At 47.0% G+C, this 18295-nt stretch overlaps 1 protein-coding gene across 1 annotated transcript in view; it reads left to right on the top strand.

The window, feature by feature from the left end:
• Window positions 1-7353: 7353 nt before the first annotated feature.
• LOC115310822 (putative inositol monophosphatase 3) overlaps window positions 7354-18295 on the top strand; it is a 30126-nt gene continuing 19184 nt past the window's right edge. The window contains exons 1-2 of the mRNA XM_029969284.4: window positions 7354-7943; window positions 17151-17307. Coding sequence (XP_029825144.1) covers window positions 7617-7943; window positions 17151-17307 — 484 coding nt within the window. The 5' untranslated portion in view covers window positions 7354-7616. The remainder of the gene's footprint in view (window positions 7944-17150; window positions 17308-18295) is intronic.

Genomic DNA, 18295 nt, shown 5'->3' with positions numbered 1-18295 from the left:
CGTGTGTATGTGTTTAGCGAGCGCAATGTGCGTGAAGCTGTTCGTGCCTCTGGATCAGCGTCTTTTCCCCTCGCGGTTTAGGAACGAGCTTAATCCAGCGTCCACTAGCGACGGAAGATGGGGGGAAGGTACGTCTTTTTTTCGTCCTTAGACGATTTACACAATATCGTGCACAACAGCTCCTCATCATGCACTGATCAGTGCTGGCTTCATGGGCGTACCAACCGGGGGGGCAAGGGGGGCACTTGCCCCCCCAGTTCTCAGAGTGGGGGGGGCAAGGCATGCGTTTTGCCCCCCCTGAAACGGCCGCCACTGGGCAGAGCAGACACAGGCCGGCGGCGCCCAAGGAATACCAAGGGCACTGCCCCCCGACCCGCGCGGGCATATTTTTAACGCGCAGGCGATACAAACCCTAGCAACGGTGCTCACGCACGCCGGATTGGCTGGTTCGTAAAGTCTTGCTCCACGAACAAGGCTACACGGTAACCTTACGGAATCCATCCGCGAGACATGGGCCGGACGGGCCGTCCAGACCAGGACGTAGGCCCTTACACAAAATAAAGTTTTGCTTGCTTGCTTGGAAATAGGCGCTGCCGCCGTCAACATAGGCAGCGGATGCAATGCGAGTTTCCGAAGAGGTAGCGTAACTTAGTGGTGAGATGTCTGCCTCATACGTGTCAGACCCGGGTTCTATTTATGGTGTGGGGCGGCTTACTTCTTTTTATTTTTTTTTTCTCGAACATTTTGTTTTGTCGAGGCATTTGGCGATATTTACATTTCTTTTTTACCATTAACACTAAAAAAACGAATGTTGTTGACGAAACATCGCTAAACTAAATCGTATCGACTCTATTTACGGAAGTGCATGGGGGGCAGCGGGGCTTGGGTTGCCGACCGGACGCCGCAAAGCGGCGTGTACGGGGGGTGGGGGGGCTAGGTGGGTTAATAGATTTGTAATTAGCAGCCGCACACCGTCACCGCGAAGCGGCGTGAACGCAGGCGCGGGGGTGGGTTAACGCGCTTCGAGTGATACACGAGCAGCCCATCCGGCGTGAGCGTCGTTGTTAGGGGTTCTATCGCCTGCACCGTAAAAGGAGCAGTGTGTGCACCTCCTGTAGTGGGCAAGAATTCCTACATTGGAGAGAAGCGGGGACAAGCCCTTTCTTCAAATGCGTCAAGTCTCCTTGAGCTTCGGAATACAAAGAAACGCCACTATTCGGAGCTAATCCCACAGTTACTCGACCTCTCTTGCGTCGTGTCTGTTCGCTCCCCGCGCCTCGTAGCAGTGTTGTTGCAGTGGGGGGGCTCGTTAAAATTTTGGGGTTTTTTGGACTATCTAAATCACTTTCTTCCTTCCCATCCCCCCCTTTTCTACTCCGCATGCTTCCCCCTCTGCAAATATCAGCTGACCTTCCGACCTCTGTTCTCTGTTGATAGGCAAAACAACCACTAAAATTAGAAAGTAATTTGTAATTTGAGTGGAAGTCACTCGGAAAAGTAGTTAAAGTAAACTACTGATTACTAGAATAGAAATGTAATTAAAAGTTACTAAACTATCCAGAAAAGTAGTTAAACTACAGTAACTTGAGTAAAGTAGTTGAACTACGTACAAGTCTGGCCTGGCAGGCGCTCTGCGTAAGGGTTTTCACCTATCTGCCTAGCCCCGCACACCATCACATGGGCCAAGAAAGGTGTAGTTTTACTGCAGAGGAGAAATCAGCAGGGTCCAAGATGGTGACAATGGAGGATGGGGGACTGTTCCAGTGGCTGATGGCTTGAGAAAGGAATGACCAATTGAAAGCGTTCGTAGAGCCAGAAGTGTGTTTGATGGTGCAGACGTTGTTGAGGCGAGAAGATGTTCGGTCGAGGGGTAATAACAAAGTGGTTTTGAGGTCGGGAATGTGGTAGTAGATTTTGTGAATAAGGCACAGCTGAGAGACTTTCCTGCGAAGCTGCAAAGAGGACATGGTTAGTTCAGTTTTTAGCGCCGAGACACTGAAAGAAAAGTCATAAGTGGATGAAATGAAGAGAGCAGCTCTGTTCTGAACTGCCTCTACAGCGTATTGATGAGGTACAGTCGATGGGTATTCCAGATGGTTGAAGCATATTCTATTTTTAGTCTGACGTACGTGTTAAAGGTTAGCTTAGGGGCAAAGGGTGGAGCGATTTTTTAAGTTACGTCTGCTTAGTCCAAGAGTTCCAGATGAATCGGCGGTAATGACTTCAATGTGGTTATTCCGGGGAAGTTCAGATGTTAGTCTTACACCAAGGTATTTATACACAGTAGCGGTCTCAATCAGATCGGAGTCCAAGAAGTAATTAAATGACAGAGTGTTTTTTTTCTTGGTGAAGTGGATTAGTTTGCGCTATACTTGTTTGGTGACATAATCCACTCTTTGCACCAATTGTTAATTTTATCTAGATCTTCCTGAAGCTGGTTATTATTTTGCACACAAGTTACTTTGTTATGGATGACGCAGTCGTCGGCGAAAAAGCGTTTTTTTTTTAAGAAATCCTAATGGGAATGTCATTAATAAATATTAAAAAGAGTAAGGGCCCAAGTACGAACCTCAGGGGAACACCAGGAGATACATTTATTAAGGAAGATTCATGATCATCATGGACGTGACCTGTACACGGGAAAAAAGAAAGTCACGAATCCATGCAAACGGTTATTGGTCGAGGCAAAAAGATGATAGCTTAGAAAGAAGGCGTTGATGGAAAACACGGCCGAACGCCTTGGAAAAAAAAAAAAAAAAAAAAAAAAAAAACTGCGTCAGTTTGGACGTGACATTCAAGGTTAGTGTGCAAGTCATGGATGAAGTCGCAGAGTTGCGTTTCGCAGGAGGAGGAGAACATTTTATTGCACAAGGATGGCTCTATGGCCTAATGCTGGGGATGTGGAAGGGTAAAGGGTAAGGAACAGGGCATCATATCCTTCCGGTTATCCCGGCTTCGCGGACAAACTCCCAGAGCGAGAGTAAAGTCTGACGGGCGTCGGTCTGTGGGGTAGTCCACGCCTCGAGGGAGTCAATGGTGGGACCTCTGTGCTTCGCCCTTATCGGTTCTAGACCGGGGCAGTTCCACAGTAAATGCTGGATCGTAGGGCGGGCTCCAATGTCGCACGTGCGGCATGTCACAATACAAGGGTTGGGGTCCGCAGAGGGCTCTTCCAGTTCGTCGTTCACCGGTGACTGGTTTTGGCGCTTCTTAGTGTAAGCGCGCCATTTGGCCAAGACGTCCTCGGTTAGGGCGGCACCCGTCCTGGCCTTGTGGATGACCACCTGCGCGCCTCGAGGGAGCCCCTGGGGTAGGGGATGCTCATTCTGTGGTATTTGTGCTCGGAGCTCTCTGCGCCGTTCCAACTTGCGTCGGAGCTTTTCGGCCTCGGGGTCTGGTCGCGGTCTGGCGAGGCGAGGCGTGGCGGTGTCCTGCGAGCGGTTGGAAGTGATCTCGCTCGCCAGGTCGTGCGCAGCCTCGTTGCCTTGGTTGCCAGAGTGGCCCGGAACCCAAAGCACCTGGGTTTTTATATTCCTTGTGTCTTGTAGTTGCTTGCAAAGCATCTTGACGTCGTAGGCCGCAGTTCCTCTTCGTGGTGCCCTGGACAACGCCTTAAGTGCTTCCAGCGAGTCCGTGTATATTGTAATCTTGTGAGTGTCATCTTTGAGTTCTGCCGCCCACGCGATGCCGTGGTAGACGGCGAGCGTCTCTAGCTCGGCCACTGAGGGGTCGGTCTCGTATCGGAGGTGCAGCGTCTGCGGTGGGTGGTGGAGGTCCGTCACCGCCAGGGCCGCTCGTCTGTTCTCGGGATTCCAGGATGCATCGGTGTAACCTGTAATTTCGTATGGATCGTCTGATGGTTTGGCATTATCTGTAACTGTCTGGCGTTGCCTATTGTGGCGGAACTTGCTGGTCTTTCGAGGTACTGGTTTGGGGGCCAGAACGAGCACGTCTTCCCACGGCGCAAGGCGAGGTGGGATATCTACTGCAGGCGAAGTCTGCCCGTCATAGTCGAGCAACCTACGGCCTTGTTGAGTGAGTTCGCGGCGTTCGGCCGCACCCTTCTTCCGGTCTCGGATGATGCTGTCCAGTGTTGGCAGTTCTGCATAACGGTATAGTTCTTCCACCCGTGTATGTCTGGGAAGCCCCGTGACAACTCTGAGCGCTTCGCGATAGAGGCTTTCCAGTTTGGCCCGTTGTGCTTTCGTCAAGTCGAAACAAGTCGCGCCGTAGCAGGCTCGCGATGTGAGCACAGACATTACGAGTGTTCGTTTCGCAGGAAAGTACCTTTTGAAAACCGTGCTGCTGTTTAAAGAAAAGAAATGGGATGATAGGTGCCTCATGATATTGGAGTAGAGGATATGCTCAAGTAGTTTGCAAGAAATTGAAGTCAATGAATTAGGGCGATAATTAGATGCGGAAGAGCGGATGCCCTGTTTAAAGACTGGGAATTACCCTTCCCACCTTTTGGTCAGATGGAAGGCAGCTTTGAGATGAGGACTGAATGAAGATGAGTTTCAAATACTCACTAGAAATAACACGGGTGTTTCTTTTACATTTTAGGGTTTATGTTGTCGGTTCCAGCGGACGAAGTAAGTTTTAGTTTATCAATCAATGTTTTAATACCAGCGGAGTTAACGTTAATGGGATGCATGCGCTCGTAAAGCTCTTCAGGGAGAGTGGGGACGAAGTCCAAGCACTCGTTAGTAAACACTGATGAAAAGTATTCGTTAAACACAGAGCTATCATGCTCGACGTTGCACATCCGACATTCCTAACTCTCCCCATCTTCCTAAACGTCCGTGTGTGTCCTAACACCAGAAACCGGAATTTTAAAGGTTAAAAACGGCACGTTGCGAATATGGAACGCGCACTTTCATGCAAAGCTGACGTCAAGTGACTCAAATCGAAAAACATGCATATTTAGAGAATTGTTATCTCTTCTAATGAAGGCTAAACAACCGTTGCATCCGTTTTCGCGCACGAAACGGTGACTCCCAGAGAAAGTAAGAACGCAGTGATTGTCTTTATTTTAACAATGTAAACACCCTTGCAGGCGTGCGCTGATGAAGTCTCAAAATCAAAACTCTCGTAGTGTGATTCGTGACTGCTCCGGCTACTACCCAACCTCGTTGTCACGCCACTTTCTGCAAGCAAACACTAAAATTGCCAGTAAACACACAAAAGCGACATCGATACAATTATCTAGTAGAATATCACCTTATTTAATCATAACTGTTTCAATAGGCACTACAAGTTGTATTTATTTTAAGAAGAAGAAGCAAAAATTTTTTCGTGAGAAAAAACAAAATATCAATGTTAAGTCTGGTAACGTTGTAATTTTGCCGAATCATTGCCACATCTTTAGAAAACTTCGACAAAAGTTGCGCCGAATTTTCGATTAGGGGGGGGGGGGGGGGAAGAGGGTCGGGTTTGCCCCCCCCCCACTCAAAAACAAGTTGGTACGCCACTGGCTGGCTTATTACCAACCTACTTAATTGCACTTGACGTTTGAGCGCGGCTCGCCTAATTGTATTTGGTCAACAGATTGCACACGACCATATCGGCCGCGCTTCAAAGATTTTCATTCTCGCCGTCTTGTACTTTTGCTTTCGAAAACCCCCCTGGCTCCACAACGTTGCCCTATTCGTGCTCCCACGGAATCTATTATTGTAGATTTGGGACATAGCCATGGTTAAAGGAGCAATGCAACAATTTTTGTACTTTGCACAAATACCGCGTAAAACAGATCCCTAACGTTAATGACCTATGAAACACGCGTTCGTTTTTCACCTCACGCAATAGAAGTCCCAGAAAAAAATTTAAGAAAAACGAGCAGCATTCACCCCCTCAACTCGCAGCCAGAACAAGCGGCCACGTGATCTGGAGCCGATTATATGCCGCCAATGTTGATCACAGCCACGCGCTGGGGTTGGCAAAGCGCAGGACACGCGCTGAGTCCCAGACATTGTTATGGCTCGGCTATTGTCGTCGTTGCAGCGATTGGACACGGGTTACAACCCGAATGCTCCTCGAGATAGCAATTGTCACGAGCCCAAGTCGAGTGCCCACGCAATGCTCGGGTCCAATCTATGAGCCGCATTCAAATATCGTCACTTGGGTGTACTGCGATCCCCGAGTTACGTCATCGAATTTTGCGAAGGAGAGATTGAATGAAAATGATCGCTTTTGTCCTTGAAATTACACCGCAATAAAGAAGTTTCTTGGCCAGTGGCGTTGCGTGTGAGTATCCTTGAGTCCCAGGTGTGCCAGTAAGCTCGTGTAGAGAGAAAAACATTCCAATTGAATATCGTTGCACAGCTCCTTTAATATAGTACGTAAGAACACGTACAGATCTCCCCCTTTTATTGATAGCAACTCACCGGAACAGCTGGACGATCCAGAACTCCGTGGCCGATATATATAAATGATCTAAAGGCATCTACGCGCGACACACGTTCAGAACTTTGGCGCGGCGTCAATTCTTGACCAGTATCCAAGCGTGCGAAGGCACAAAGATGCATCACTCGGCGTGCCAAGGAAGCTTTGATCACGCCGCGACACCGGCGACACGTTTTCGACGAGTTGTACCTTTTGATACGGCTTCACGCACATTGCACTCGCTAAACACATTCACACGGCGTCGGTTCTTGGTCGGTATCCAAGCGCGCGAAGGCACAGAGACACGGCACTTCGGCGTGCCAAGGAAGCTTTGAACACGCCGCCAGCCCTTCCTTTCGACGCGTTGTGCCTTCTTCTTGCGACACTGCACTTTCGTAAAATTTTCCACGTGTTCACAACGGCAAGTCTCAACAATACACGGAGTCCCAAAAAACTTCCTCGGCGAATGACGACGAACGAGTAGAAAACGTGTCTACAGCACGCTGAAAAGCCGCAGCAAAAGGCTAGCAAAACGGAAAATCGTATCCCAGCGGGGTTGCGTCCGGTGGCTTCACTTGCGGGAGCGGCAAGCGCGATCCAGCAATTGTCAGTGCTTCGCTCCATGCATTGGTGATAGGGACGCCACCTCCTGTCCTTGGAAGAGAACCACTGATCTCTATTGTAGTGATTGTAGTAGGAGAACACGACGCTGAATGGCTAATGGTGATGTTGGCTTTTAACTGAAGCGAGCACATTTCGCGAAACTGTTGCGCGCCTAAACGGTGCATCGTGTGAACAGACCTTTAGTGAGCCCAAAGATACTATCGTGGGGTGAGGAATAACGTTGGGGTGAGGTGACAAGCCACGTCTTACGACGTTTGCATACGTACCCACAATATCCGGCATGTTGAAAACGAAGAAAAGTACCCTTGTCTTTTATCTATATCACTCGAGAATGCTTAGAATATTGTATATTCGTGGGAAGTTGGACAATAGAAAACACAAGCAGCGCATACGGTCACGGCGTGATAGCGTGAATTGAAGCTGCTCAATCGAAACCGAAACTGAGCGGTCAACTAGTTCCCAGAGTTCACTGCGTGGCACTCTCGTGCTAAGGAGACTCAATAGAAGACAATCCAATCCAAGTTGCTAGAAGATAGCTACTCGGCGACTCAGCGACTCAGCTGACTTGATCCGATACACCGGTGCGCCTTTGCTGGAAGTGGAAGGTGGCGATGCTGTGGCACGTCCGGTCCCCAAGAGCGGCCCTCCTGCTGGCGGGCTGTGCCCTGCTGGCCCTGGGGTTCTTCTACCGGAGCAGCCTGTCCCCGTGGGACGCGCGCGACGCGTCGCACGTGAGCCTGCGGCGGCTGCTCCTGGCTGCCGTCTCGGCTGCCGAGAGCGGCGGCGCCCAGGTGCGCCTGGTGAGGCTCAGCAACGCCCTCGACCAGAAGTCCAAAGGAAAGACCCAGGAAGGCGCCAACGACCCCCTGACCGCCGGGGACCTCCGCTCCCACAGGGCCATCTACTACGGGCTCCGGAGGGCCTTCCCGGGAGTCGCAGTACGTGACACGACCCTAACCGAAACTAGCCGAACATCAGAAACTTGGGTAGGCTAAAGCTGAAGCGACTTTAGCACAGAGGGGACCTGGTCACCAGACAGTGATTAAGCTAATCTATACAGAGCTTTCCCGCTCTTATCAGCCAGTCGGACAATGACGAGTTCGGCATGTGAACGGCATCTGATACTGCGCGTACACAAACCTCGTTAAACAGCCCAGTAGACAAAGATAGTGCATATAGAAGGCGATTATCGGAAAGGTCTGCAGCTGTTGAAAACTTTTCCTGCGTGACGTTGTCAAGGCTAGCGTAGTTATCAGTGAGAGTGGTGGGTAAATCTGCGGCGCCAATAACCATATCCTTATAGTGCAAAGATAATCCGGCGAAAGCTTTGCTGTCAGCATGTGCTCAGCAGCCATGCACAAACTATGGCCTCTAGGGAATTCGTACATAGCATACCACACAGTAAAAGCTACTTACAAAAACTCGTGTTTTTTTTTTGTTTTTTTTTTTTTGTGCAACAGTGCATGCAGAAATGCAAGGTGAAGCCACATTCTTGCAGAGCAGTGCATGGCTCCAGTACTGTGGAAACTATGCTAGCCTCGACGATGTTGCACAGAAAAGTTGACATTGAGTATGAGCTTTGAAGTGGGGCTCATTGAGTATGATGCAAGCTGAAGTATTCAAGCTAGTCATTTTGTAGCAATACCACTAAAGGTCTATTCACACAATGCATCTTGGTGAATCTTGTTTCACAAAACTAGTTTTTGGGGAAACCAATGCCCTGAGTGAAAGCAATCGAAAAAGTTGCGCTTGCTCCTCGCTTTTGGAGGGAAATTTTGCTGAAATGTCGCCGACGCCTGTAATCACCTGAAGGAGGATCGCAAATGCTGCCAATGAACTCTCGACATCGCTATAACGTCTGACCTACGAGGTGGAGCGAGCTTTTGGAGGAGCCCCGATTTTTGGCCGATCCTGTATCCGAGTCAACGGGACTAAAGCTGAAAAGAGAAAACAAACATGGTGGCGAGCAACAGCCGGAGAAACGGTGCATACAAATAGTACAAGTTGGTGCAGTTTGTGGCGCTGTGCATATCCCTCCAGTTTCGACAAGACTGCACATAAGCATGATGACTGGGTATAACTGATGTTTTAGCAATTCTAAAATGTCTGAAATACTTCCAGATCATCTGCCTGTTCTTTGCGCTGTCTTTCCCCGGTTTGGCAGGCCTAGTAAACCGAGTGAGCCAAATCCAACAAAGTTTATTGAGTGATATTATTAAAGTAGACTTTCCCTTCACAATGTGCATACTTCATATCATTTTGATGCGAAACGCTTGACATTTTTGGTGCAGAGGACAAGGTTTGGCCAAATTCTCGTGAGTCAGTATGTCGCAGGTTTTGCGCGTCAAGCTCTGTGTGAACAGGCTGATTTAGTGAAATCTCAGCTTTGCTATACCGTTCCGCGTTGAAAAGATGCATTGTGTGAATAAACCTCAAGTGCGGAGCTATTGGTACGCTGTGCTTACACCTCTGCTTAATGATTACCAGCTGAACGTTAGGAAAAGCGACGAAGAGAGAAAGAAACACACTGCTGGTGTTTCTTTCTCTCTTCGTCGCTTTTCCTAACGTTCAGCTGGTAATCAGTAAGCATGGATAACCAACCGGCTCAGCTACAGGCCATCACTGCTGACACCTCTTCTTGGTTGCTTTTGTTGACACGTCTGTTCACAGCGATGGACGTGCACAATTTCCGTCCAGTATGTGCGGCATGAGAGTGTGCGTTTAACCAGGTCCCTAGGCTCGTAAGATTTTCTTGCACTTGGACAGTCGATCCAGAGCCCAAACTGAAGCACTGAGCGGCATAGCACCGTGCCATGCCCAGGTTCGAGCCAAAGGGAACACACTTTTTGTGTGAGAAATGTCAACATACCGTAAAATATTAAGCAAGCACCCGCACAAAAGTTGAAGATAATTAGGGATGCCGCGAACTTTTTTCGAATCGAAGTTTTGATGATCGAATCAAGCGGTTCGAAAGTTTCGAAATATTTCGATTGTTCGAATTGCCTACATCATAAAGTTCGACAAAAGTCGAAATTTCGAACTAGTTAAGCTAAGAAGTTCGACGTTCTTCGAACCGTCAAACTTATTACGCTAAAAATTTCGATCTTTTACGACCTTTCGAACTTATTGCGCTGCAAAGTTCGATGCTTGTCGAACTTCCGAACTTGACTGACCAAAAAATTCAATGAATTTCGAACTTTCGAACTTATTTATCAAGAGAATTCGAAAATATTCGAACTTTCGATCCTGAAAAGTCAGAAGTTCGACGAACTTCGAACTTTTAGGGTAAAAGTCCGACGTTCGTCGAACTTCGAATGTCCGGCGGACTGTTTCATTTGAATTCAAGTAGTGAGGTATATTAATAATATTTTTTTCTCGAACTTTTACACACGGTGCTGCGTTCCTTACGAAAGACAATGCCGTTTGTTCCAATGTTCTGGCATGCTTAGTTTTAAAGAAATAAATTCCCGAAGGGGCGAGGAAGGACAACAGGTTTTTGACAATTATCGTTTGTGCCAGGTTTGAAGCGCGCTGTAGCCGAAGCTATTCATGGTAGAGATGTTATACTTTTTTAAGAATGATCTATGTATAGCCTAGGTAAGTGCCGTCTTAAGATGTGATTATTGTTATTCAACGTGAGTTTCGAAGAAACGTCCAAACATGTATCTACATGCAATTATGCCCTAAACTTGATATTTATTTTCGTCTAAGTTGTTTGAGGTATCGCATTTAAATTAACACCGCATACAGTACATATCATTGCAATCTGCAGAATATAAAATAATGTTTTTATTGTTTTTTCACGTTAAGGAATAAATTAACTTATGGGAGAAGATTTCTAATAGTGTTCAAGTTCAGCACGTCATTAAAAGAAAACATTTTTTTTTTTCGCTTCACGTTCCTGGGACTACTTTGTGATGCACGTTAATGACCACCCCGGGCTGGCGTTCACAATTACTGATCTATGGTCACACGTCACTCTGCCCTGGCAAATATTCCAGCACATCCGGGACACTCGTCGTCTCATTTAATTGCCTGACCAACTTTGCGCAGTCTAAATATCACACCCGAACTTTTCTGAACTTGATTTTGTGAAAACCAGTGAGTCGTGAAAACGTTATTTGAAACAAACTGTGGAGGAACTTGAAAACCGGACTTCGAACTTCGAAAACTTGGACTAGAAAGAAATTCAAAATCTTCAAAGTTTTTTTTTTTTTTTTTTTTTTTTTTTTTTTTTTTTTCGAATTTCGCGTTAAAAGAAAATTGAAACCTTCAAACTTTTCGAACATTATGCAGAAAGAAATTCGAAATCTTCGATTTGTTCGAACTTCATGTCTATAAAAATTCGAAGCGTTCGAAGTTTTCGAATTTTATTTCCAAAGAATTTCGAAATCTTCGAATTTATCGAACCTGAAGTAAAAAAATATTTGAAATATTCGAATCCGAAATTTTAGAAACCGTGAAAGCTTCTAACTTTTCGAATTCGAAACTCCACTGTGATCGAAAGTTGCGAATTTTTCGAATTCGAACCTTGGTCGGTACGAAGATATCGAAATTTTTCGAAATCGAACCTCAGTTCGCTTCGCAAATATCAAAACCTTTCGAAATCGAACCTGGGGTGGTTTGCGACAACCCTAAAGATAATCCCCGAAAAATGGGGATGGGTGCTTGTTAGGTCCAAGAGCAGAAAAGCAGAAGGGGCATATGAAGGGATAGGTCCTTGTTTGAACCGGCAAAAAGGTGTAGAAGCTGTCAAGACCCTCAACTTTTCAAGCAGCCACACCACTCTTGTCAAGGCCTTCCATCGGCGCTCTTGCGTCGGTGTTTTTCACTTCGCACCAATGCATGCGCATAAAGCTTCACCAGCCGCCTCGCGTAATCTTTCAGGGGAACACCTCAGCTAGTTTGATGGGTGTGGTGGGTACCTGATTTGTTCTTTGTTTACATTTGAAGTGCTTCAAAAGTAGGTGGAGAGCACTTTTTGCAACATGGGTGTATGCTCTGTTTGTTATATTGGTGGCAGAATATCTTGAGCGATGCTCACACGAGTATGCACAAAAAGTCTGTGGAATACAATGAGCAAAATGTTGTTGGGTTAAGATTTGCAGATGTCCAGTCCCGCAGTAATACGATTGCTGCGCCAAAGTACTTACCCTACTACATTCTGCTACATTTCGACAAAACATGCTGAATTTGCGCCAGCATTGCACCGAAACATAATTTTTGCTTTATTAATAGTCAAAAAATTTGAGCCCCGCTACATGACTGAAACGTTATAGTAGGATTTCTGAATTTTCAGAACTTTCGAATATTTGCCTTAAATATTGTGCTACTCAATGCAATCTTTGTATCGGGCATTGTCGGTACTCTGAAGTCGCACAATATTTTCATGTTCGTGGTCTGTTCTGGTAGGTTAGGTAGCCTAGTTGAGTGCGCTTCTCACCACGTGGTGGTGCACCGCAGTGAAGCAAAAACTGCGGAGTGGACATTGCGATCGTTTCGCTGCAGCGCAGCCATGCACTAAGGAAAAAGCACTTCTCCAGAGCAAGGTGTTGCACACACAAGCGTGAAGCATATTAAAAAAAAGAGCTTGGTAAGGGCTGATGTAACAACTGTACCCTCCAGTAAAAAATTATTAAAAAAACTGCTGCTAGTGCACAAGATAGGTTACAATATTCCAACACTGTCTTATTTGAATTCGAGATTTAGCAAGGCACGTTTATATGAATCTCTCTGTAAACTTGTTTTTTTTATGTCAGCTCCCTGGTTTAGATGTTACCTTTACATAGGTTCCATCTGTGCAATGGCACAGTGAACGGAGTAAATTAAAACTCAATTAGCTAAAGATGTAAACTTGGCAAATAACCTTATTCAGCTCAACTGGTTTGTTTCTAAGGCTTATTTATTGTTTGTGAGTCGATATTTGTTACGAAGTCCTACACAAAAATTTTAATTGGTGTTAATCAAATGGCAACAGCTTTGTTTTTATCTGAATTAATAATTGCTGTTTTATTTCAATCTTTAGGAGTTTGATGAATCATCAACTTGGGTGCTCAATATTATTCTATTCTAACAAGATTTCCCTGGAATATGCTATTTGGCTTACCTTTGGGTCTGTACCTAAAATGACAGTTTGTGGCAGTTCATACTGTCCTTCATCATTCAGCATATTGTTGTCATGCCTGGTACTTATACACACAAGTTCTGTGTTTTAGGGAATCAAACCTGCCATGAAAGTGATGCTAACAGAAAGGTGCACAGAAGTGGGAAGGCAAAGAATGCATCAATCTTAACGTAAAATATTTGCAGTGACTAGAACAAAAAAGTGAAAGCCGTTTACAACTTCCAGTAACGCCGAATTATAGCGCAGCTCTCGAGGAGGAGGAGGGAACGGTACTGGGGGGGGGGGGGGGGGGGGGGGGGGGGGGTCACATGACGATGACAATGCCGATGATGTCATCAGTGACCATGACGATCCGGATACCGATGACGTCATTAGTGACGTCACTGATGACGTCATCAGTGATGATGACGTCATCAGTGATGATGACGATGCGGATGTCGGTGACGTCATCAGTGACGTCATTAGTGATGATGACGATGCGGATACCGGTGATGTCATCAGTGACGTCACTGATGACGTCATCAGTGATGATGACGATGCGGATGTCGTTGACGTCATCAGTGACGATGACGTCATGGGGGAGATCACGTGACCGCGGCAGGGGGGTCACGTGACCTGGGGGGGGAGTGAAGTCACATGACCCCGGGGAAGGCTCGCGCAATGCATTATGGGACATTTTCCATAATGCACCGCGCGGTTACGCCGACGCCGCTCAAGGCCGGAAACGGGCGCCTAAGAGCTGCGCTCTAAAATGAAGTGTAAACTTAAGCTCCAAACGCTCCTTTTTCTGCTCCAAAATTGACTTCTAGCTGCTCCAAGAGGTGCTCCAAAATTACATGGACTGGTCACATCACTAAGTTCTGTCTTTGTTGCTTGTTGAGCCATGTCTGCTATCTAACATGCTCCTTGTCGGTCTAAATGAGTGATGTCATGAGTGCAAGTGTTGCAGTATTTGAAACAGGAAAAAAGTTATAAACTAGGAAGCAAATCAGCTTATTATAAACAATATGTATTAAGGAGAGAGCAAAGCAATGAACACCATAAATGGCTGCAGCTCTACCGCAAGAGTTGCCACTCTGGGACAGAAGGTACCAAAGACGTTTCAATCGGTGCTGGTTCAAAGCTGCCCATTTTTTACGTCCATTAACATTCCTGAACCACGGAACAAATAGGAACCCACAAGATATGGTTGTGGGGATTACATACTGTCACGTCTCGGAGCCAGTGCCTAAAGGATGCCGGTCCCATTGCGCGGTCGACGGCCCGTTGCACCAAGTTCGCCAGTGCCATGTTGGCAATGCCCAGTATCCAACAGCGTTTATTGGGAAGCACGGGTCACCAACAAGGCACTGCAGTTGAGCGAACCATGGATACAAGGGCCTGCCACGCTCGACAATCTGAGAGCCAAGGGTATCACAAGCGAAGTCATTGTCGGTCGTTCGAGCTTACGTCGCTACCCGTCCTCGCGGGAACTCAATCCAGCACTCTTTGTAGACGGACGTCCACTCAGAGGGGGGGCACCTACCGTACCCGCAATCTCCCATGGTTCTCCCAAAACAAGAGACGTGCAGGGGAGCGCAAGAGGGTGTAGGCCAGCAAGGTGGCAAACTATCCCCAACACAATGCAAAACATATGCAGGCTGAATGCCAGGCGACTCCGGCCGTCATGTCTGTGGCTTGTGCCTGCTCGGGGGAGGGAAGCCAGTGGCTCCTACAACTTCCAAGCCTCGACTGATTTGACAAAGCTATTTACCTTGCCTTTCTAGATTAGCCCTCTTTTGTATGAATACAAATTTCTGGGGTTTAGTTAGCTCTTGTCATTCTTTATTTTTGATCTTTTTATTGTAACAAACATCATAATAGCTTATGCTCAATGAGCACCGGTTATAATATTGGTGAAAATGTTCATGTGCCATAACTGATTTTAAATGAAACAGCCACAATAATACGAGGGAGAAAAAAATTGCGGCTGTATATTGATTTTTTTTATTAATTAATCCATTATGCAGAATTGTGGTTATGAGAAGCACAGCTGATGTCCAATCTCCGCCTTTCTGGCACATACCATTGTCTTCTATTTTGTAACGTACTAATGTTTTTTTTCTTGTTGTTTCCAAAGCTTGGCAACTAGCAAAGCCTTTTTAAAGCGTCCAGGTGTCCTCTCTCTTGTCTCTTCTGTTTTCCTTTTTTGTTGTCCCAAACACTTCCCAGCTGGCCAACTCTCACCGTGGCATGCAACACTTGCGATGCGAAGCCCCAAGATCTTAGTTAGCTTCCGTATTAAGAAAGCAACTCTGCATTAATAAAAGATTGTGGTGCACTAAAAAGGAAGGCATCTTTCCCACACGGAACATTGAAATTGTTTGTGCACCGCCTGCTTCCTTGGTGGATCACTCCATTTTGCTTTTTGCCCTATATCTCCCAGTTTATTTCATGAGCCATGGTTTTTCGATAATCTAATATGGAATGGTGTGTCGCTTCATACACTATAATTAGACAAAGGTGGAGTGCAGAAAGTGCCGCTGGTGAATAACAACTGCAGACGTGGCCACCTGTCATCTCTGTTTTAGCTTGAAACGTTTTGGATTTTGTTCTTACTTTATATAGGAGCGGAGCTGCCCTTTGGTACTTAGAAGGTAAAACTGACCTTCAAAATGCACCTCGGCAACAATCCCAGTTTGTCTTGTACCGATTTCCCAGCACACCTGAGTGTGTCCAAAGTGTTGGAGTGGCAGTATTGGTATGGAGCGTGAAACTAGTCCCCGACCTGAGTGTTTACTGCATCCTCATTTGTGGTCTCTCCTACCGGTTGACTTCAAATTCAAGTCGGGCAGTTGCCCGACGCAGTTTTGTCAGGGCACAGCAGCGGAAGTGCACAGGCAGATACTGCTGTATGCCACTTTGGAGCTTTACAGTTCAAGGAAATTTGGGCAGCCAGGACTGTTGGGACGACAGCAGCTACAAACGCGTTTGCTTGTTTTTTTTGTTTTTCTTGCCGGGACTTGAACTACCCACTGTCAAAATCGCAATATTTGGCAGTGCGACACACTGGCTCCCAGGGTGTTTGGTAGTTCTTCGAGACCACTTTCGATGCACTGGTGGTACAGGACACTAAGCACACTAGTCATAGACATGTTCCAGGTACTGTGGTTTGTCTGTCGTGCCGTGAAACCCCCCTTCAATGTGTCGATCCCGTTAGAGCCACTAAATAAACTAAGCTTTGGAACAGCAACACTTATGCTAGCTTATTAATCTACATTTCTCGGAAATTGCCAATCCAAGGTGTTCGGTGCGATACAATGTAATATATGATGCATGATATATTTATTTTAGCTCGGGAGGGCCGCAGCGTCACAGAAAGGCAAATGAAGGCCTGCGGCGCTGCTTGTAATGATGATGAAATGGTATTGTAAGAATGAATTGTGTGGATGATGATGATGGGAGGGGTGAAGAGCATCGGGCCTAGCAGTGGCCTTCGCGACGGTGGTCTTCGCTGGGTCTCCATGGGCTGCTGACTTCTAGCAGGCCAGTCTCGAGCGCCTGGCGAGGGCTCTCTACGTCCCAGCTTGCTGACAAGCCGGCTGAACATCCGCCGCCCGGTGCATACCACGAATGCCGGCACGAGCCTCTTGCTTGAAAGCCTATAACGGTCTCTCACGAGTTGGTGGAATGTGATGGTGCATTTTCATATCAAAACGTCCGGAAATCTGATTTCAAAAAGGGGGATTCCGACCATTGTTGCTGTTTGCCAGAGCTTTTTCTGAAATCGCAGAAAACGCCTTTCCGTCCTTCAGACACATAGAATTGGTCCGCAACAGAGGAAAATGACGTCACCCCCTCTTCCCAACACCGCATCTAAAGCTCAGGAATTCCTATCTTTTGGTCTTGGCTGTCATCAATTACTCCTGCCCTGCACCAAGCAACAAAACAATGACGCTCGCGAGATGTTCCGAGGAACGGAGTGTCGACGTACCAAGCATAGTCTATTTGGTGACTCCAGCTCCCGCGTTTCCGATTGCAGATCATCTCTGAGGAGCACGATGCGGCCGGGGACCCGGAATCCCCTGACATGGTGCAGTCCGCTTCCCTCCGCGGGGTCACGCTGGACGACGTGGCCGTGCCCCGCAGCAGGGTGGCCGTCTGGATCGACCCTCTCGACGCGACGCAGGAATACACCGGTAAAGGCTGCACTCTCATCGTCTTAAGGACGACTTACCACTCGCTGATCGGGCAACTTTGCTGGTTTCCCCCACCTAATTACCGACAGTATGTTCCCGCTTTCTGCTTCTTCCATTTGTTCTTTGCCATCCTTATTGGCTAATGCTCTTCCTGGCTGTGGAGTAATAAGATCATGTTTGGGACATGTCCTGAGTTTCTTCAGTTGTCAGGGACATGGTAAAGTTTGTTGCCACAAGTGGTCACGTAAACTCCCCCCCCCCCCAAAATAAAATAATAAAAATTGACAAATTTTTATATTTTTTTTAAAGATGCATAGCACCCTTCATATGGCATTTCAATTACTCCGAAATTATCTGACCCCTATGTCTCCAGTGTAGACGGCGTTTGCAATCTTACGTCTTTTCGGTGGGTCCGTGTACATTACGGAAAGAGTAGATCCGTCCGACAACTTTCTTCGCATTGTCTTCGTCAAACCCGTTTCCATCCTTTAGGTCGGTAGTTCTCAAACTGGGGTCTACAAACCCTTTGGGGTTCCTGAAGGCCTTCTTAGGGTCCTGAAGCCCTCGACCATCAGTCAACCCGAGCAATAAACCTTTATTTTAATTGATGCTAGCTGTCCTTCAAAGCTAGACAGACCAGACCGTGTGCACCGAGTGAGTGAATTCATTACTTTTCGTTTAAGGGCTTCAAAGTTGGTTTGCACGCATTTATTTTTCTTCATTCACCATTTCGTCATTGTAATTGTCCAAACCCCCCCCACCCTGCCTTCCTCCGATGATAGGGTCCCCCCGTCACTTCTGCTGATCACAAAGGGGTCTGGCCCGGACATCAATGGCTGAGAACCTCTTCTTTAGGTTCTTTGAGCAATCCGATCGGTTGACTTCTAGCATTGCCAGCGCACCTCTGGGGCTTCAGTTCGTCCCTAGGGAAACTTTTCCCTTGAGGAGATGACCGGACCGGGCAATCTAAGGCATTGTTGCAGAGTTG

Source organism: Ixodes scapularis, unplaced genomic scaffold, assembly GCF_016920785.2.
Source record: "Ixodes scapularis isolate PalLabHiFi unplaced genomic scaffold, ASM1692078v2 PGA_scaffold8__174_contigs__length_109621045, whole genome shotgun sequence".
NCBI classification, from domain to species: domain Eukaryota; kingdom Metazoa; phylum Arthropoda; class Arachnida; order Ixodida; family Ixodidae; genus Ixodes; species Ixodes scapularis.
The sequence above is the reverse complement of the archived record's forward strand: the minus strand, read 5'-3'. Positions and strand labels throughout refer to the sequence as shown.